The sequence below is a fragment of the Gobio gobio genome (assembly GCF_949357685.1).
Source record: "Gobio gobio genome assembly, chromosome: 3".
Lineage (NCBI taxonomy): Eukaryota > Metazoa > Chordata > Actinopteri > Cypriniformes > Gobionidae > Gobio > Gobio gobio.
The window spans coordinates 54,916,568-54,939,202 of record NC_137099.1 but is presented as its reverse complement, the minus strand read 5'-3'; the positions used below and the strand labels follow the sequence as shown (position 1 = coordinate 54,939,202).

The 22,635-nt window shown below is 38.8% G+C and overlaps 2 protein-coding genes across 26 annotated transcripts in view; both read right to left on the bottom strand.

Moving 5' to 3' along the window:
* Window positions 1-7,391: 7,391 nt before the first annotated feature.
* LOC307124195 (uncharacterized protein) lies at window positions 7,392-9,624 on the bottom strand (the record flags this gene model as incomplete). Its single annotated transcript, XM_079813242.1, has 2 exons — window positions 7,392-8,497; window positions 9,538-9,624. The coding sequence occupies 2 exons, from the start codon at window positions 9,622-9,624 to the stop codon at window positions 7,910-7,912; spliced, it is 675 nt and encodes a 224-aa protein (XP_079669368.1). The 3' UTR covers window positions 7,392-7,909.
* Window positions 9,625-10,436: 812 nt separating this feature from the next.
* osbp (oxysterol binding protein) overlaps window positions 10,437-22,635 on the bottom strand; it is a 35,928-nt gene continuing 23,729 nt past the window's right edge. For 2 of the 25 annotated variants that reach the window (XM_079812760.1, XM_079812771.1), the window contains exons 15-22: window positions 21,804-22,054; window positions 21,659-21,697; window positions 19,744-19,788; window positions 19,525-19,572; window positions 19,392-19,430; window positions 14,366-14,404; window positions 13,867-13,896; window positions 10,450-12,872 (exon numbers count right to left, since the gene is read on the bottom strand). In XM_079812760.1, coding sequence (XP_079668886.1) covers window positions 12,730-12,872; window positions 13,867-13,896; window positions 14,366-14,404; window positions 19,392-19,430; window positions 19,525-19,572; window positions 19,744-19,788; window positions 21,659-21,697; window positions 21,804-22,054 — 634 coding nt within the window. In that variant the 3' untranslated portion in view covers window positions 10,450-12,729. Of the gene's footprint in view, window positions 12,873-13,866; window positions 13,897-14,365; window positions 14,405-19,391; window positions 19,431-19,524; window positions 19,573-19,743; window positions 19,789-21,658; window positions 21,698-21,803; window positions 22,055-22,635 lie in introns of all 25 variants that reach the window. The other 23 variants (XM_079812783.1, XM_079812784.1, XM_079812768.1 and 20 more) reach the window with 20 other exon arrangements.

Here is a 22,635-nt window from a genome sequence, read left to right as displayed (position 1 = left end):
CCATAAGACAGGAGCATCGCTGCTCTGCACAGAGCAGAACTGGATGCCCCTGAACTTGGGGGAGCACCGGGCGAACTGATGGCATAGCCGAATCTGATGGTATGAATGAGCCGAGCCAGCAGGACAGGCTGGGGAGTGCTATCCAGGCCCCAAGAAACCGTACTAACAGATTAAAAGGAACCACAGATGTACCCGCCGTGGGGTAGAGTGGCAGCCAGCAGTGGGGTCTGAGTGTGCATAGCAACATTTACCTGTTTTTGGTTGGGCAGAGGGAGTGTGAGAAGGCTTGGTTGCGTCCTCAAACAGCCCACTGCTGTCCACTGGCGAATGAGAGTGTTGAGGCTTTTCACCACCCACTGCTCTCTGAACCCTTTTGGGGCCTAGAAATGGAGGAAACTGTTTCTTTATTGACAATTTGGGAACAGAAATAAATCAAAACAAAAAATTCTCCACCCGGCCCTCCACCGGGGGAGGGAGTGATGTGGACACCATCTCCCGAAAGAGCTGCTCCCTCCATCTCTAGGTTGCCCATCTCAGGACTTGCTCTTACATTTGCCACCTGGTTTGGCGGGAGCCTGGATGGACTGGACAGCCTGACTGCGACCGGCTCCATGCTGCTGCTTGTGTGAAGGCTGGTGCTGAAGCTGGGTGGGAACAGGGGAAGTCGCAGGGGGCGCCCTTGGCGATGAGCAGACTGGGGGCTGCAGCAGCAGTCAGGAGAAGGCAGCTGCTGTCTGCCGGGGCAGGATGTGTTTTATTTTGCCTGGGAGACTGGGTAATTTAAGAACCAAATTTTATCGGTATCCCAAATATTGGCCAGGCACAGCCAGAGATTGCGTTCCTGGACCACAAAAGTGGACATTGCCCGACCCAGAGAGTGCGCAGTGACTTTAGTCACCCATAAGGGGATGTCGGTCACTGCTTGCGGTTCTTGCATGAGGCCTGGGTCAGAACCACCCTTGCCCGCCAGGTGGCATTGAGGGTTTGAAGGGGGAAGCAATACCAGGTCGGTGTCTGGCAGTAAAAGGTGTCATCCATGACCAGTGCTTTAAGTGGGCCGGTACGCCCCGGTACTCAGTACCGCCACTTCCAAATATAGCTCGAGCGTACCGCCACCTCTCCGTGCGCCCAGAACATACTTTTAGCGTACCGGTACGCTCATTTGCGAGCAGGGACTACCTTACCGATACACCCTTGAGTTTTACAAGTGAAAAGCTCATGCGTCGATTTTGCCGCTGTCAGCGTCAACTCTATGGTGTCAACAACTCAACGTGGTCCGGAGAGGGTGTGTGAAACGCGCAACCATAGCTGCTCGGTTAAAATACAAAGCACTTGTGCCGCGGTCGCGGTCACAAGTGGTGACGAGGACGAGATCTACACCACTTCTACCGATGACAACAGCCGCATGTTGTAGCTGGGTCGTTCCTGTTATACAGTGACTTTTCTGTCTTTATGATTTACCTACTCATATTTTCTATAAAATGAGTTACATATTTATAAGAAATGGCTTAAATTATAAATGTAGGTCTTCTTTATCACTTCAACAGATAATAGATATTAAAAATACTATTTTGTATTTTACACACCTTTTTATTGATATATGCATTCAATTTTATCATGTCATCAGTGTAAAGTAATCAAATTTCACAATAACTATAAACCATGAAATGATACAAATCTCAAAATATATTTTGATTATGTTATAGAATAGGCTAAACTACCTCTAGTTAAATCATGTTAAATCACATATAAATCATGTGAAACTATAGTTATTTTTTTACAATTGTCTTCATTTACTGTGTCCCTGAAGTCATCTTCCACCCTGTTATGTTTTTCTCGACTTCCAAAAAAGACCGACAATTTCATTGAGACAATTTTCAGGAAATTACATAATTTGTTTTTCCTGCTGGAATTCAACCGTACAAAATGAAGTAAGTTTCAACTCTCACCTCTACCTTTTTTTTTTAGTTTTTGAAATGTTATCCTGCTTGTCCTACTCTTAAAGTTCCACCCTTTTAGGCTCTGTTATGAAGAATGTTTGTCCGGTCAAAAAAATTTAAAAACATATCTGACATAGTTATAAAAGTTCTGTTTATCTGTAGAAGGTTAGCTAAATGTTGATCCCTCAAAGAGCTACGGCTAACTTATCTTAAAATGTTCCACCCTGTCAGATCTATAAACATAACAGGGTGGAAATTCTAATAGAATAAATTGCAAATTCTATAAACACATATATGCATATATAAATATTATATATAAAACCATGTTATATAGGTGCAGTGCCACACATTACTGATGGCAAATCCTGCAGGACAATGACGGAAAACTCATCCACTGTTATGGTCTTCCACCCTGTTAGGCGAGTCATTTTTAAATAATAATTTGACAGCAACGTTAAATGTTTTGGATACTTATGTTTTATTTTGGGAGGTGAGGATCATTAACAGCAAATACAATATATGTTTTTGAACACATTTTTTTATTATTTACCATCGTGTTGGCAAAAATGGGTACAAAAAGTACCTGCTCTTAATAATCAAGACATTCTGTTCATCAATAATAGTTTTGTTTTTGTTTCAAGAATTTAAAAAAAATACCATGATGGCATAAGGGACATATACTATCCAAGAAAAACTTGTTATTGTTTAACATTTACATTATTAACATTTTGTGATGACTATGTCCCTAACAGGGTGGAACACCTTCACGACCCGTGTCTGAACAATGAATCTACCCATAATTATAATTTTTTTAGTCCCTGAGCTTGACCAATATGTATTCCGACTAGTTAAACATGTCACCATTTTGGTAGAATGCTAAAAACATGAAAATCATGTACTTTTTTTCCCAACATTTATGAAGCCAAAATGTTACCACATACCAGTCATGACCCAGCTATAGTTTCTAACTGTGTTACTATTTGATTCGAAAAAAGAAAGAAAAAAGTTAACATTGGCCTGCATGGTAGCCTAATGAGGTGCCGTCAATGGTCTTGCTTTGTAAATTATTGTAACAAATGATAAAGTTACACTATTACAAGAACGATATGTTAGTTCTAAGGCTGAGAACAAGTTAGAAAGAGCTTTAAAATACGGACCGTCTTGAATTATTGACTAAACAATCCCCCCATAACCACGCCCCCAACAAAGCCCCGCCCCGCCCCCTCTGGTGAGTACCGGCACTTTATTTTTTCCACTTCAAGCACTGTCCATGACCTAATAAGCTCCTCATGCACTGCCGAGAAGAATGGAACCGGGACGGGATGCTGAGAACCAGTCATCCGACACTGCAGCCCAGGAAAGCATAGCCATCAGCTCTGGGTCAGACTCGAACAACGCTACCATCCCCGTAGGGGGCAACACGGCCGTATCCTTATCCCCGGAGAATCTAGGCTCACCCTTCAATGCAGCGATCAACATCTAGTCATCGTGCGGAGCCCCGAAGGATATGGCTGGAACAGCAACTCAATAGCTGTGAAAACAGCTGTTTTTATAGTGCTCTTAGAGAATGCGACCACAGCTGTAGCACCATCACACCAACATCGACCAAGCGGCTTCTTCCCTGAAGAACTGGCTCATTGAACTCACTCACAGTAGATCAGCAGAGCAGAAACAAATGAGCCGTTGTGGGGCGGAATATAAGATGCAAATCTTGCATGCCAATGTGCATTGGCTTGTTTAGTTACTCTTGAAGTAGAATCTTTTCTTCATTCATCATAGAAGAAATCGATTGCAACTTCAACACCATCGACTCACAGAACCGTCAATACTGCATCCGGATGCTCGTTCACCGGCTGAGGCAATGCAAGTATCGTACAATTAACTAATTAAACAGATGTTTAGTATAAGCTACAGACCCCTTTTAATAAGGTGCTTTGAACTAAGAAACTGGTGGTTCTGTGTTCAGATGGTTGAATGAGTCTTTTCATAGCTTCATTCCTCTGTTTTGTTTCCAGATTCATTCACTTTCAATTTTATCCATATATGCGTGTTCGTGATTTATTTGAATAAAACTTTTGTGCACATTTTACACAAGTTTTTGATTCTGGTCCCTGCTTGTAAATTAATGTCCCTTTAACGATGAGATCATGCTATTGATACATGCTAAGAAAGAGTCATTTTTCTGAATTATTCAAGATTTGAGCTTATTTGATGGGGTTTTCAGCTCAGCTCACAACTGATATATTTACATCCATTCAGAAGACTATCTCTCAAAACCAGAATAAAGTTTGTTTGGTCCTAGACTATGACCAAAACACATCTACAGACATTGAGAATCACAGAAATCTCACACAGTAGAACGATCACTGCATCTGTACAAAGACTGAACCTCTGAATCTTGTAGTGAGTTGAGTGAGATAAACGGTTAATCTATGAGTTGGAGTAAAATTTCTAATTCATAATTTATGTTTTTAAATAAATAAAAAGGTCTCTCAATAGGGATTATTCAATGCTCTCACCGTGTCTCTGATAATTCTGCTTTTGAAAAAGATTGTTGTATCCAGCAGTTCCTTGCATGTAGCAGCTTCCACAGTGTCTCGTGTGAGGTCAAAGTCACTATAGACGCTCCTAATCTGGTTTATGTAACTAGACAGCAATAGCAATCAGCAATATAAACATAAACGAATACACCTGACCCTGCAGAAGTGATGGGAGCGTTCACACTCTGATAATGCCTTTTGAGGGTGGAGCAAAGATCTGTAAACAGAAACTGATGCTGCTCCATATCCGATAAATGCATGAGCAGAAGAATTCTGACAGGCTAATGTGAGTTAAGTGGAATTAGTTTGGCTAGCATTTGAATTGTATCATTTTCTATTCCTTTTAACACAAAAACCCTATTGTCTGTTCCATCAGAGATATTCAATAAAGAATGGAAATTCTGTCAACCAGCCCCAGTCTTGCTCACATTCTTTGTAGGCATAGGGGGAGAGTGGGGTAAGATGAGCCATTTTTTTACTTGCATGGTCCTGGAGAAAATTAGGCAGAAGTACAATGAAAATATCTTAAGTATCACTTTAAATGATCAGAATAAATCTATGACAAAGGGTTCTAAAAATATGGTCTGTGGCTCAATTTACCCTACGTTAGGGGTATGTTGATCTGAGTCAGTGGGTAAGTTACACCATCTGGGTGTAAATGGACCAATCTGAATCAAACCCATGTGAAATTGTAAAGATAATGTACATCTTTAAAAAACTAATGTAACAATCAAATTACCTTTTACATAGTCATATTTGCATAAAGCTTAGCATAAAACCAACCAAATGAAGTTGGAATTTCAACATCTTTAATTGTTTGCATTTCTGAAACAATATGAACACCAAAGTTGTGAACTTCCAAAAAACAGACTAAACAGAGAGTTTGGCAAGTAAAATTAAATAAAAACTGAATAAATGTCACTGAAACTAATGTCAAAGTTTCTTGGCTTGGTGGTTTTTCTGCAATGTCGAACATGTTAGGCCATGATATAAATGTATATATATATATATATATATATATATATATATACACACACTCACCTAAAGGATTATTAGGAACACCTGTTCAATTTCTCATTAATGCAATTATCTAATCAACCAATCACATGGCAGTTGCTTCAATGCATTTAGGGGTGTGGTCCTGGTCAAGACAATCTCCTGAACTCCAAACTGAATGTCAGAATGGGAAAGAAAGGTAATTTAAGCAATTTTGAGCGTGGCATGGTTGTTGGTGCCAGACGGGCCGGTCTGAGTATTTCACAATCTGCTCAGTTACTGGGATTTTCACGCAAAACCATTTCCAGGGTTTACAAAGAATGGTGTGAAAAGGGAAAAACATCCAGTATGCGGCAGTCCTGTGGGCGAAAATGCCTTGTTGATGCTAGAGGTCAGAGGAGAATGGGCCGACTGATTCAAGCTGATAGAAGAGCAACATTGACTGAAATAACCACTCGTTACAACCGAGGTATGCAGCAAAGCATTTATGAAGCCACAACACGCACAACCTTGAGGCGGATGGGCTACAACAGCAGAAGACCCCACCGGGTACCACTCATCTCCACTACAAATAGGAAAAAGAGGCTACAATTTGTACAAGCTCACCAAAATTGGACAGTTGAAGACTGGAAAAATGTTGCCTGGTCTGATGAGTCTCGATTTCTGTTGAGACATTCAGATGGTAGAGTCAGAATTTGGCGTAAAGAGAATGAGAACATGGATCCATCATGCCTTGTTACCACTGTGCAGGCTGGTGGTGGTGGTGTAATGGTGTGGGGGATGTTTTCTTGGCACACTTTAGGCCCCTTAGTGCTATCTGGGCATCGTTTAAATGCCACGGCCTACCTGAGCATTGTTTCTGACCATGTCCATCCCTTTATGACCACCATGTACCATCCTCTGATGGCTACTTCCAGCAGGATAATGCACCATGTCACAAAGCTTGAATCATTTCAAATTGGTTTCTTGAACAGGACAATGAGTTCACTGAACTAAAATGGCCCCCACAGTCACCAGATCTCAACCCAATAGAGCATCTTTGGGATGTGGTGGAACGGGAGCTTCGTGTCCTTGATGAATCTATGCCACGTAGAATTAAGGCAGTTCGGAAGGCGAAAGGGGGTCAAACACAGTATTAGTATGGTGTTCCTAATAATCCTTTAGGTGAGTGTATATATATATATATATATATATATATATATATATATATATATATATATATATATATATATATATATATATATATATATATATATATATATATGATTAAGCATCTTATGATTCATATCAGAGAAGGATTTGGTGTACATGTGCATTGTTCCTATCAGAAAAATTATTTTAAAAAATGATAAACTAAACCAGTTTCATTACATTGAAATTATACCAGTTTATAGAGATTTAACTTAAATTAAATCGATGGCTCAATTTACCGCACAGCATTTGGCTCACTTTGCCCATAGCTGACATTTTGAACAAAACTAGCTAGCTTTCCAATTCAGGCTAATATTTAGCTATATGCTTTGCATGGTTTTATACATTGCTAAATCACCAATATGGATCATATTTAATTTTTTTTAAGACCTGGACAAATATGCTTTGATGTATCAGCATTAAATCTGTTATGCTAATATTGTACTTTTACAAGATACAAACACAGTTTTTAAAGTAAATCTGTGCTTTCCACTCATCCCATGTGTTTCTCCTTTTCACAGTCTGGCAGAAATGATGGGTGGTTCCAAAATATACGGTCACATGACAATAAAAGTGTACAGTTGCCAGGATAAAGAGGGTGAGTCAGCTTACCCACTGGCTCATCTTACCCCACTCTACCTCTAGCTGTTTTCAAGGGCATCTGATATTAGGCTATACATACCGAAATGCATTTACACAAACAAAAAAAGAACAGTTCGAAGTACGAGTTTGCAAAGCCATTTTATTTCAAACAAAGCCAGAGAAATCATGTTTAATAAGAATGAAAGGAAATCAGCAAATGAATCAGAATTTGTGATTAGCTATAACAGGAGACACAACATAACAGTGAGAAATAGCTTTTTGAAACTTTGAGTCAACTGAACCAATTGCTTCGCAAAATGAATCTTCGGAGTGCTCGAAACTTAGCTGGTTAAAGTCATGTAAATGCTTTCTAATCAACTTTCATAAGCTTAAAATTTAAAAATGTCTCGAGATTCATTTACAATCACGTTTAATACATTTAATGCCACCCCGTCTTCACACAACTGACATTTCAAAACAGCAGGATCATGTAGGCTAACAGCCGGCCTCGTTTGCTGGCGTGATCCGATTCACTCACTCGAAAGATTCATAAAAGATTTCGAACTGAATATTTTAATCAGTTCAAGGTAAAAGATTATATAAATAGATAATAGTCACAAATAAAATGAGAGTAGTTTAATGGCAAGCAGCTCTTTATATTTAAAGAATGGCACACCAGGAGTCGTTAGACGGCGTCTGATAATGACTCTGTAATATGGTATGATTTTCTGGAGTGTTGGAGAGTTGGGACAGATACTGATCTCGACTCTTGTTCTTGATGATCTGGAGGAGGCCCTGACTCACTCGGAAGGTTTTGCTGCTGTCGAATCGTATCAGGTCGCTGTGTTCAGTCACATACACCCGGTTGACTTTGCCATTGGCGTCCAGGCGCACAATAATGCGATCCTTGTTACTGCCAAGAATATTGCGGCTGTAATTGGCCCTGACATAATTTGGGAGCTTGTCTGCTCCTCGATAGTTCAGGTTGCCCACCTCATAGTATGGGAGATTTTGAATGGGCACAATGTGATCATCCTCATCTTCAATTCTGTTTTGGTACAGGCGAAAGCCAAAGTCTCCATTCTGAGGGCTGAACTTGGGGACGATTTCACCATTGTAGTTGAAGTCTATGTAGTCATGAGCAAACCAGTACAACAGGTTCAGGCCATGTCTCGGCGGATGCGGCTGCCCGAAGCCGGAGTCACTCAGCTGGAACAGTTCATTCAGGGTGCGCACCATGATGGACGACTGTGTGAGAGAAAGAGCCAATGATGAAATATTTAACTAGTTAAACTAATAATAAAACATACAAGGAGCCAGTAATAAAAAGTAAAAAATAAAAAATCTGTGCTTAAAGGGATAGTTCACTAAAGAAATGTAGGCTTCTCTCGTTTCTCATGTTGTTCCAAACCTGTATGAATTTCTTTCTTGATTAATTTCACCTACTTGAAGTCCCCCACAATTTTTTATCTTCCACCACTTTCAATTTAATTTCAGTGGTCATGCTATGACCATTGGGTGTAATGCATTACGTCATTTTGCTGTAATTTAATATTTTCCCTTGAAAAAGTAAGTACTTCTCCAAATGTTCTGTGATTTAGGCTAATTAGGTAGGTAACTTCTGGTGTAATTGCATTGAAAACTGTATAGAACAATTATATATAAAACAATAGTGGATTTAACAAAAATGTAACCGTGTTAATTGCAACATCACGTTTTCTTTGAAAGAGCCGTTTCCTGTCTATCCTACTATTGTTCAACTGTTGAGGTTGATATGGGATTGAGGAAGTAATTATTAATACAATACTTTTAAGAGAGTAATTAGTACAGTAATCTAATTACACTATTGTAATTAGTAGGCTAGTAACATCCTTAACATGTGAATTTTACAAGTAAAAAATATTAAAATACTCCATGTAGACTCTTATTTAATACAATGCACTATACAAAACCATAGTAAATTATTTTCTACAGTACAATACAATTTTTTTTGTTTAATTTGCATCATTAAAATGTAGACGTTGTTGAAAACATCATTCTCTATCATGAAGTTCTTTATTTAATTTAATCTTTTTTAATTTTAACGTTAAATTTATTGATAACTAGAGCAGAGAATGTGAAAAGTCAAAAGTATGCGTAAAGGTTTATTTTTCTGCAGATGCAGAGGTGATATACTATCTGCTTCTCAAAGTATATCCAACGTGGAAGAGAAGCAGATGTGTAAGCATCACAAGCATTATAAATACTTAAATATTCTTTATGGACAACACAAATATCTGAAGTTGTACCTTGTGTGGTGAAGACTGATCCTCCAGTTGTGTTGCAGTGCTCTGGTTCAGACAGAGGTGGCGAGGAGGTGAGGTGCTGCAGGTCATTTTAAAAGGATTTCTTCAAGACATGCCCCCTTTGAAAACGTCACAGCTGGGAAATAGAAACTTAACGTGTACTAGTTTTGTTAAAAAAAAAAAAAAAAAAAAAAAGTGTACTAGTTTTGTGGAAAACAGTATGTGGAATAATATTAGTATGCTATAGGTCACATGACCCCACTGCGTTTTGTTTAGTGCAGCGCGAGGGATCTTGGAAAAAAGTAATTTAGCTTTTTTTAAATGTACATTTGCACTATAGGCTACTCTTTACTACAGGCAATAAGAACAGATCTTGTGTCAGTGTTACTGCACAAATAAAACACATTTACGTTAATCATATCGCTCAGGAAAAATTGGCATTAGCTATGACAAATGCCTCTGAATATATAATATATATATATTTCATATTAAAAAAACAGTTAATTGCAGAGGCAACATTTCTATAGCAATTTTAGTTTGTTTAAAAATACTAAAATTAATCAAACTAAACACATTTAAATAATAAAACTGACAAAAAAAATATTGTATTTAAAGTAATGTAAAAATGTGTTCTTAAGATGATAAAAATTACGTTCAAATCAATTCAAAACATACGTATTACTAATATTATAACTTGTGTGCATCGAGTTAAATGTTGTAAACTGTCAGCAGTCAGACAAAACAAAGAAATCTGTCAGTTTTAACTGTAAATGTGCAAGAGAATCATTCATATGAACAGATTATACATGTATTTTACACTAATATGAGGAGTTTCAGAGTTAAAAATAAAGAAACTACAGCCGTTCAACACACTTTGACCAATGAACTTCAAAGACTTTTCCAGACACTCTCAATTAAAACTCATTTTATAGAGAATATGGGCAGTTTTCCACTGGTACGACACTGGTCCTTGAAAATTAACTGATTTAAATAATTATACTTCTTATTGTACACATTTTTCAAGTATGGAAAAGAAAAGAAAAAAACTGATGAATGTCTACCAATATTTATCCAATGAAATACTTTAAAGAAAAGAAAAAATTCCACGGCACAAGCCGACAACTTCAGCTGCCTATCTTGAGGAGGAAAACATATGTGTTTTCCTGTAAAATGGGTGGCGGTCCAACAGAGCACAAGGCAGGAAACCGAAACTTACTATCCACCATTCATGACTTCTAAGAAAAATATGCGAAATATGTAAAATGTGGCGCTTCATAATGACAGGCGTGAGAGACCGTTGTGTGTTTGACCGGTTCATTTTCAAACCAGCTTTTATTATCAGCATCATCTGCACCACGACGACAGTCAAGAGCAATTCTGTGCCGTCACACAATGATCGGAGGCCAAGAGAGGGACAACACGAACAGGACAATGAAGAACGAAAACTTCAGGAATGACAGCCAAAGAAAAGAAATCAAATGACGACAGTTGTACAAATAAAAAGAGACTGCAAACAAAGAAAATAGAATCTGTAACGGCAGGAAGACTGCGAAATGAACCGTGAAACTGCCGTTTTAACGGAACAGGATGATGATGAAGGGATACATGTATATAAAATTTCATTCAAGGACAGTGAGCAAACGCATCGTCTTTAGTATGGGAGAAAACAGACGAGTCGACGCTTCCCACATCAACAAAAAACAAAAGATAAAAAGTCAAAATAATTGTGTTGAACCCTCAAACTACATCAAAATTACCATCATAATTATAACTCTAGCTGTCAGTGTCAGCATTAGAAGAATTGGTATTATTAGTATGAATATTTTACTTCATTATTTGATATATATACACAAATATCTGCAATGCAGTATCCTTGCTGTTTTCCCCCACGCATGTGTTTAAGTACACTTGAAAATAAAATGCGATTTTTTCTTTTTTGTTTCACTGGAATATACAACAAACCCCAAATACGTTACTCATGATCACGCACGCACATACACACACACACACACACAGAGTAGTTTGAGAGTTCTCCCTTGACCTCACATGCCCATTTGAATACACTCACACACGTTCACGCGCATTTGAGCGCCTCAGTTTGTGGACTGTGTTTTTATTGACACATTCTTTTCCGTGGCTCTCCTGAAAGGCCAGCACAGTCCCTTGTGAGGATCAACAGATGCTGTCCTGGAGGTTAGAAACACACTCTGTCAGTTTAAGTGATTTTAGCAGTGTTAGTACGGACATCAGGACGACGCTGACACGGTCCTCTCAGCTTCTAATGAGGACAATCCAAGTGTGATTGGTTTCAAAGTGCAGAAATGATGAAAGTTGCCATTATCTACTCGCCCTCGGGTTGTTCAAAAACCCATGTTGTTGACTTTCTGTAGAACGTAGGCTGTCGAAATGACAACTCAAAAGCACCATAAAAGACTTATATTTCATTATATCAGTATTACGCTATCTTACTGTGAGGAAGACACTGAAATTTACGTCGATATCCAGTGATAAGTCTTCTTTAAAAAAATGACTGAACGCCACTGGTTCTTGCGCCGTAATTCCTCACATCGTATAGCTTCAGAAGGCTTGGAATATATAGCGTCACAAATCGCATTCATGATACTTTTATCGTGTGACAAAAGAGCTGCATGTTGTGCGAAGCAATCGAGGCTGCGAGTAAGCAACGGCAGATCTTTCATATTTACGCAAACTATTTCTTTAAAATCCACAAACCAAGGCGAGCTCTTAAACTACGTCTCTCACACAAACAAAGAGCACTAAAGGCGCTTCTCTAAACTCACACATTCGCTAATTCACACACACACACGCACGCAAACAGGCCTCCATATCCCCGGGATGTTTAAGAAGGTGACGTCCACAGCCTGATGAAGACGTGTGGAGCGGGAAAGGGATGTGTTTTCCTAATGCTAATGTTTACTGAACCATGAACCCTATGCTTTAATAATCCCGTGAACATGAGGAATCGAGAGCGACACACAGTGGGGCGGTGGTGGGAGAGCGTTCCCGAACCAATTCGCTGTCCCTTATTGTCCACTGAGTAGAGCACGGCTGGCGAAAGTGTGTCTTGATGTACTACAATACGGAAAAGAGAAGGGGGCAGCTGACTGAGCTTTCGTTTGTTTTTCTGGGAAACAGGGAAAGTGAGGGTGTTGTGGGGCATGTGCGTGATTCGGATCAGAAGATATCCGGGCAGGAGTCCCAGCTGCCCTGTTCCTTGGCCTCCCAATATCCCCCTCTGTAGATGTTTGTGGGCTCTCCCGTCGCGGGGTCGACGCATCTCTCGAACCACATCGCCTTGTAGTTGTCCTGGTGTCCGCCTGATCGAACACGGACATACAAAAGCAGACAAACAATCAAGTAAAGAAGAGTAGGGACACGAGGGTGCAAGTAACTTTTCTACAGAACAGATGACTATTAGAAACTATTTCAAATGTAGCCAGGAGCTTACAGGACAAACGTTGACTAAACTATCAAATCTAAACTTACACAAATCACCTACAATCTCTGATCTCTCACTCTACATTTACACAGCAGGCTGATTAACAGAGCTAAGGACAGTACATGGTCAACAGAAGAGAAAAATACAGTGAAGAGGGAAACAAATAGTGGTAGAGTTTAGAGGTGGGCGGTATGACCATCTCATGGTCCAAGTTATACAGTACAATGTTATATTATAGCAATTGTAGGATATATAACAATGCAGTTTTGATGGACATTGCATGCTATGTTCTTTATATATATATATATATATATATATATATATATATATATATATATATATATATATATATTCTATGTTGTTATATATGTATAAATTAACAATTACTATATAAATATAACTACATAATTACATACAAATTGTATGCATGCATGTATATATATATATATATATATATATATATATATATATATATATATATATATATATATATATATATATTATATATATATATATACACATGCATGCATACAATTTGTATGTAATTATGTAGTTATATTTATATAGTAATTGTATATAATATATATATATATATATATATATATATATATATATATATATATATATATATATATATATATATATATATATATATATATATATATATATATATATAAATAAAAATAATTGTTATACATGTATATACATTAACAATTATATGAATACAAATACATACAAATATAAAATTTCTTTTACTAAATTACATATTTTTAAATAGTTATAGATTATAGCCAGTGCTCGATCACACTGCCCAGCTCTACTAGAGGTGAGAGATGGAGGGGCTGGGAGGGTTTTGGGTGGATGTTACTTGCTTTTGACCGGAGCTCCAAAAGGACCCTCCACTAGAGCGAGACAGAGCAGAAAGTGAGACGGTGCTCACAAATGCACAAGTCAAACACTGACCACACGACTGCCATTTTATAATGCGTGCGAGATAATATGGGTGGGTGTGTAATGTGTGCGCGATAATATGGGTGGGTGTGTAATGTGTGCGGTTTTATGAGATAATACAGTTTATCAGTGTATAAACCTTGCGTTTGTAACTGTTAACATTTATTAACACAAATTGTGGTTCTTTTGTTGTTCGAAAAAACAACAACAAGGTTTTATTCTATATAGGCCGTGAAGAAATATTGGTAGAGTTTAGAAGAACAAAGCAGAAGAACTGAGAAGTTTTTGGTGCCAATTCCGTTTACAATTTTAAAGAAATGTATGATCTGACCCCTTTAAACATGCAGCTCTAACAACGTTTTCACTTTATTGCGAACGATCTGGCTTTGTAACGATCAGCGTGAACTGTGTGGTACTTGCTTGAGTACGCCGGCGGATGTGAGCCGTGCAGTGTTTCAGCTGAAGTTGAAGATGGAGGGATGCAGGCAAAGAGAAGAGGAGTGAGAGACATGTTAGCATGCACCGGAGGAGTGAACTGAAGAAATGAAAGATTCATGGGGAATGGACTTCAACACTGACTGCAGTAATTTATGCATTCACACTGCCCACTAGTGGAAGTTAAATGTATGAATCTGATTGGATGTGCTTGTTTAAAGACCTATTATGCCCTTTTACAATGTCTTAATTTTGCTTTTGGAGTCGACTAGAATAAGTTTTCATGCTTGAATGTTCAAAAACACATTATTTTTCACATATTTTCCATTGTTGCAGCTCATCTCAGTCTGTCAGTAACTCTCTGTCTCTACAGGGAGTGCAGAATTATTAGGCACGTTGATTTTCTGATCATATTTTTTTTCCAGGCACATTTGATCAATTCCAAACCACAGTAATCCTAATAACTACTATTGATTTAGTATTTAATAATGTATAAGTGATATATAATTGTTCATGAAGGCTGGAAATGAAAAACACCTTATATTCAGGTGTGCAGAATTATTAGGCATGTTTTCTTTTACAGATAAATTGAGCCAAAAAAGAGATTTAACTCAGACTGAAAAGTCAAAAAGTATTAAATGCCCATGAGAAGGATGCAATACTAATGCAATACTAGACATTGCAGTTAAGGCGTGACCATTGGACAGTGAAATGCTCGTTGGGTCAGCAGGGTCAGACAAAAACAGGTGGTGAAGAAAAGACACCTGTTAACTGCAAAAGAATTAAGAATTAAGGTGAAGAATTAAGGGTGAAACCATCAGGAACCCTTTAGTCTCCAGCACCACCATTTTCCAGAGCTGCAACCTACCTGGAGTCTCCAGAAGTGCAAGGTGTCAGGATCTCAGAGACTTCAGTTAGGTAAAGAATCCTAAAAAATGACCCCCACTAGATAAGAATCACAAGCTGAAGTGTTGGGAGTTCATTTTTAGTCCATCTCTGCAAAACGGACTTCAGGATGGACTAAAATGAACTCCCAAAACGTACTGCCAGATTCTGGAAGATGAATTCTTCAAACAGTGGTACTAGAGGATGTGGTGCTGGTCCTTCAAGAGTCACTCTCAACCTATCTGTCCATAAAGCCTATAAAAAAACCTTCTTCATGTATTTTACAACACTTCAGCTTATGATTCTTATCTAGTGGGGGTCATTTTTTAGGATTCTTTACCTAACTGAAGTCTCTGAGATCCTGACACCTTGCACTTCTGGAGACTCCAGGTAGGTTGCAGCTTTGGAAAATGGTGGCGCTGGAGACTAAAGGTTTCCTGATGGTTTCACCCTTAATTCTTCACCTTAATTCTTAAAGGGGTGGTAAACCACGATTTCACTATTCTAACTTTAGCTAGTGTGTAATGTTGCTGCTTGAGCATAAACAACATCTGCAAAGTTACAACGTTCAAAGTTTAAAGCAAAGGGAGATATTTGCTTTTAAAGAAATCCATTTCTAAGAACTACAGCAAACGGCCAGTAGGCGACTACACACATTCCTCCAGGGTTGGTGACATCACCAGGCTCAATATTTACATAAACCCCTCCTCCGAGAATATTAAATAAGGGGGGGTGAGGCCATTTTGTATCGCGGCGCTGTTGTGGTATAGTAGGCTGGAGTGGTGTTGCCGAGGAAACGCTGTTATATTCATCCGGATTGCAGGTCTGGGGTACTTGCTTTGTTCAGCCTTCATAGGGACAGGGGTGCGTTGCAGAGCGTTTAACATACAACATGTTGTTATATGCACGTGTGTATGACACAACGTCAGCTGCATAAGACAAACACTGCCAGTGTGTGAATGCACGACGCGCGCGGGGCTCCCTCCCGCAGCACATTTCACGGAGGAAAACTTTCACAATGTTCGCGAGTTCAATGCAGGATATGCACAACGGCTTGACCTGAAAGCTGGATTTACAAACAGAAGCTGTTTACGGGCCACAACCTGTAAGTCTGATTTATTTTTCATCGATGTGTTTTCCTGTAATAGGTTGTAGCAAGGAAGTAAACAGATGACAACGCTGTTCTGCAAACCAGTCTGTTAAATGCTCATTCATACTTAACGTTATCCGACGAACACCTAACGTTACAAACACTAACGTTAAAATCTCAACAGCGAACTTGGCATTAGTGTAAATGATTCTTTGATTAGAGCTTTTATGTATTATTTATCTACAGGCATGCTAAACATGGTTCTGTGTGTGATTTGGCTACTATAGTAAAGCCAGTGTTTAGTGTTTTGGGTTAATAGTTCTTGCGACAGATATTTGGCTGTAATCGTTCTAAAAATACAAAAGTAACAGTGCCATTCAGTAGCGATCACTATAGACCCGCAGTCTTTACTCATTAGGAATGAACAGGTTCTGCTCGATCATCTTCACTAAAATGTTCTGGGTCTGATTCGGGCTCAGATTGGTGTGGTTTTATTGACGCCATCGTTTCTAATACTGACCAAAGCACAGCCTCCGGTAAGGGGCGTGACGTTTCCGATAAACGTACACTGCGGTTAGCGAATCACAACACACTGGGCCAGCTAACCAATCTGAGCCCATTGCGTATTTTTGAGGGACTGGCTTCATACAACCCGGAAAGCATCAGACCGTTTTACAAGGAGGGACAGAGCAGTGTAGAATAAATGTCAAATATATGAAAAATAATGATTTTTTTTTAAAAACGAAGCATTAACACATGTTACAGTGCACCCCACAAACACAATCAAGCCTTCAAAACAATGTGTTTTACCACCCCTTTAATTCTTTTGCAGTTAACAGGTGTCTTTTCTTCACCACCTGTTTTTGTCAGATCCTGCTGACCCAACGAGCATTTCACTGTCCAATGGTCATGCCTTAAAGGGTTAGTTCACCCAAAAATGAAAATTCTGTCATTAATTACTCACCCTTATGTCGTTTGAGACCCGTAAGACCTCCGTTCATCTTCGGAACACAAATGAAGATATTTTTGTTGAAAGCTGATGGCTGAGAAAGGCTTCATATAGGCCTCCATTGGCATTCAGTACACTTATACTCCCAAGACGGATAAAAGGCTCTCAAAACATCGTTACAAAGTCCATCTCACCACAGTGACTCTACAATAATCTTACGATGCGACGACAATAGTTTTTGTGCGCAAAAAAAAAATCAAAATAACACCTTTATCCAGCTTGTTATTGCCTTCCGTGTGTGCCTCCACGACGCATGCGCGAGAATATGACGTAGCGCCGGGGTTCGGGAATCCATGAAATGCGCACTTTAGCACGATTTTGAGCTCTACGCCGAGACCTAAAGCACGATCAATGTAGAATCCAACAGCTGAGACACGCGCGTCTTCCTCTGATAGTAAACAAATCACTTCTGGGTCATCTGTCCGAACGCCGGATCTGCGTCATATTCTCGCGCATGCGTCGTGGAGGCACACGCGGAAGGCAATAACAAGCTGGATAAAGGTGTTATTTTGATTTTTTTTTTGCGCACAAAAACTATTGTCGTCGCATCGTAAGATTATTGTAGAGTCACTGTGGTGAGATGGACTTTGTAACGATGTTTTGAGAGCCTTTTATCCGTCTTGGGAGTATAAGTGTGCTGAATGCCAATGGAGGCCTATATGAAGCCTTTCTCAGCCATCAGCTTTCAACAAAAATATCTTCATTTGTGTTCCGAATATGAACGGAGGTCTTACGGGTCTCGAACGACATAAGGGTGAGTAATTAATGACAGAATTTTCATTTTTGGGTGAACTAACCCTTTAACTGCAATGTCTAGTATTGCATTAGTATTGCATCCTTCTCATGGGCATTTAATACTTTTTGACTTTTCAGTCTGAGTTAAATCTCTTTTTTGGCTCAATTTATCTGTAAAAGAAAACATGCCTAATAATTCTGCACACCTGAATATAAGGTGTTTTTCATTTCCAGCCTTCATGAACAATTATATATCACTTATACATTATTGAATACTAAATCAATAGTAGTTATTAGGATTACTGTGGTTTGGAATTGATCAAATGTGCCTGGAAAAAAAATATGATCAGAAAAAAAAAAAAAAAAGCCCCTTACCATAACTTCAAGTGTAACACACTACTAAACTAACTCAACCAGGCCTCGCCCCTTTTTTTGCGTATGCCTTGGGTGGGAATTAGGAATATTGTGACGTGTTCGTTCCTGGAAAAAAAACTCAAGACTACAATGAGGGCGTTTCAGGGAGTTCAAAAACAGTGACACTACTCTGACGGGAGTTATTCTCTATATTAGTCTCGCATAGCCAGCTCTTCAGACTGACGGCAGAAGGTCTGGACTCCATCGCAGCTTTTATTGGTCAAGGACCGCCCAAGAGGACATTTGATTGACATGTAAAGCAACCAATCACAGCTCATTTTGATCCGCATCATGTTTAGGTGTAAAAATGTAAAATCGATGTCCCTGCAATAACAGACCAGCGTGCATCTATAAATTATTAATTCAGGAACATTGCGCAAGTTTGCTGCCACAATGGAGCCGCGAGCTTTACGTACTTTTAAAAATCCAGCGTTTGGTTGATCCTGGAAAGCGCTCATTGTCACGTGTGTAAACGCAACGGCGTACAGTTAACGGAGAGTTTGGCATCAGGGCATTTGTTTCTAGACGGACTGTTAAAGAACGCAACACGCACGTCTCATGGACATCCTGTAGAATTCAACCAATCAGATGACGACTTCGAAACTCCTGAAGTGTTTCCAGATAAGTGTGCCATAGGGATCAGGCGTTCAGCCAACGAGACTACACCTACCCCAACTCCACCCCCTGGATATTTCAGTGACTTTGTGTTTTGTAACTTTGCAGACCTTATTAATGCTTAATCAGCGACATTACAAGAAAGATGAACATGTAAAAAAGCATAATAGGTGCAAGGAGAAGAAATTCAAATACAACTAAGCAATCAAACTAAGCTTAAACGACACTAGGCAGCTATGGAATGTGTTGATTCTGCTACTTGCTTGAGAGCGAAAGATCGGAGGAAGTTTCGTCCGTGTCAGCTGATGGAGGGATAGAAAGATGGAAAATGAAGATGATTGGATGATAAACGTGAGAGACAAGAGCGATTAGGGAGAGGGATGGGATGGTACTTGCTTTTGTAAGTGGTCTCAGAGGGCTCACTGGCAATCTCGACTTCTTCAGCTGATCAGAGTTGAGAGACGAGCAGCCAATAATTAAAAGAGGGGATGCAAATTAAGACAAAAACAAGAAAAGAAAGAATACAATGAGTGAATGGCATAATGGAGGCGGGGAAAGTGCTCCTATTAAAGGGATAGTTCACCCAAAATAAATATCCTGTCATCATTTACTCACCCTCATACTCACCGCTCCACACCTCGGTATGACTTTCTTTTAGGGCTGCTCGATTATGGAAAAAATCATAATCACGATTATTTTGGTCAATATTGAAATCACGATTATGTAACACGATTATTTCACATGACTTTGGGAATGTGTTGTATTTATTAAAAATACACCTTTCAACAATTCAATTGAAATTGTAACATTTGTTGTACTTTTTGAACTATTAAAATAAATAATATAACATATATTCGAATCAAAGTATAAAAGTATTCACGTAAAAATGATAACCACAAATAAATAAGATCAACAATATGGTTCGGCTATGCTTTCATGTACGTCTAACATTAGTTTTCAGGTACAGAAATGTATCAAATGTAAAATAACATTGCATATTTGAGTGCATAAATTAAAGATTAATCCTATTAAATTTACAAAAGCTATTCAATCAAGAGCAGTGAGTGATGTCCTTGTCTTTTGTTGTTTGACATTAAACAGACAGCAGTAAAGGATACTGCCCCTTTAAGACCTCGCGTCTTCTTTATCGACTGTATAAAGTTCACTTAAGGCATATACAGACTATGTCTGCAAAGATACTCATCAAGATGGACATGTTGACATACGTTTTGTGTGAGTTTGTCCGTTTAAGAGCAAGACTTGAAAGAGAACTCAATATTTGCGCGCTGAGAGACGTGTGCGCGCTCTCGGAAGAACGCACAGAGACACATTTTCTCACAGCGCGCGCGGCTTCTCATTCTAAACCTAAACCCTAAAGCACTAAACCCGCGTGATGACGGTGAAAACGACTGGTCATATTCGAAAATATGGCAGCACTCGCAATCTCGCATGCATTGAACAAAGTTTACAAAGAGAGAATTATTTGAAAAATATGAAGGAAAAAAAGGACGTTTACACGGCTCCCCTGCTCTCGTCAGTTTTTGTTTCTTTATTAGATTGTCATAGGTCACTCTGTTTAATTTTCAAGTGGTTAAACAAATTCGTGGTGTTGCCTTGCGTTGCAGACACTACCATGTAGCAAATCTTGCACGAAACATATTTCTGCTATCCTCTGATTCCTCGAAGCCAAAATGTTCCCAGACAACGGAGTTGGTTTTGCCTTTTTTGCTCACCAAACGCTGCTGTAACTGCCCTCCTTCTGCCATCTTTACTCGCGCCGAGTTTTTAAATTTCAGCGGATGATATGCACACGAGACTCACGACCTCATAGAGATTTGTGGGTTCGGGAGGGGCGGATGTGCGCGTGCGCGTTTCATTCAGAACGCAAGGCAAAATAATCGATTTTTCTCGATTGTACTATTTTGGTGATCGTTGGGAGGCAAAATCGAAATCGAAATCGAAATTCGATTAATTGCACAGCCCTACTTTCTTTTATACGTGGTACATAAAGAGTGCATTTTTAAAGAAAAAAAACATTATAAAACTATCAAAAACAAAAAAACATTTATGCTAATTACAATAAAATAAACGTTAAATAAACCTATTTTATTTCAGCTAGCTGACAAGGCAACATTTCCAAATTTCGTGTAGTTTATGAAGTACTGAAATGACAAAAGATGTACTAAAATAACCAATTGAACTTACTAAAATAGAAAATAAAGATACACATTAATTTTGAATGTAAAAATAAAAACTGTTATTTCAAAAATAATAGTATTTTACTGATACTAAACTAACACGGTTCAGTCCCTTTCACTGATTATATGGAAAAGCTCCACGAAAAAAAACAAAAAAAAAAGTATTTGGAACAAGATGACAAAATATTCATTTTTAGGTGAACTATTACTTTAATAATATGCAAATAAGCACTATTACAGTGTGTGTTTGTGTGAGATGGGAGAAAACGCAGTAGACGACAATTAAAAAGAGCAAAGATAAAGGGAAAACGAAGTAGAACAGGAGTACTTGCTTTTTAGAGGCGAGTCAGATATGGAGTCCTCAATGAGAGCTTGAGGGAAAGACAGAGACAGGCACACGGGAGTGAACGAGAGACGCCGAGAAGGCGGAAGAAACGAGGAGAGACGTGTAGAAGGATAAATAAAAGTAGACTTTACCCCCCTCTGCTGGCTCCTTGCCCTCTTCTGAAGGGCTGGCGGAGCGGTTGGCCTCTCGTTCTCTCTCTCGGCGGACGGTGCGCTGCTTCTCCTCCAGTCTTTGTTTCTCAGCGTTGGCCTCCTCCCAGCGGCCCTGCTCCATCAGACGCTGGTCCGGCCGCCTCCTGCTGTCCGTGGGAGCAACGCCCTCCTCCGACTCGTTCAACGTCAACGCCAGTGTTGAGAAGTAGTACATGTTTTCAGCGCCATCCCTGCATACACAGTAGAGAGAGAGGGCAGAGAATGATGGAGGAAATTGAGAAATTCCAGCTGAATTCAAACTTGAGCTCAAAAGAACACGCACTAAATACTAAACCAAGGCTGCAACTTCACACAAATATTAATTAGGCAATGGCGAAGTAACTTTGTAACCTTCCTTGGAAGTCCAGTCATGTATTCAAATCAATATTCATTAAAGGAATAATGCAAGTTCAATACAAGTTAAGCACATCTGTCAGGCATAATGTTAACTATGACAAAAGGCAGAAAGGTGAAGCGTATTATTTTAAAAAAGCATTTACATTATTCAGGCAAGTAATCAAACAAGAAAGAAAACCTGTTTTCCCCTGAAATTTGACTATAAAATAATATAAATATTTTGCAATTATTAATAAAAATGTTTACTATTGCAATACTACAGTACTATAAAATAAACAGTATTTAATAATAAAATTATACAACAAGACTCTTCATTTCTTACTGTAATTTCTAACCTAAAAGTTTCTCTTTTTGACACCAGATTTATAAACAATTCTCATAAAAAAAATGTTGACATTAAAAAGTGCACATAAGT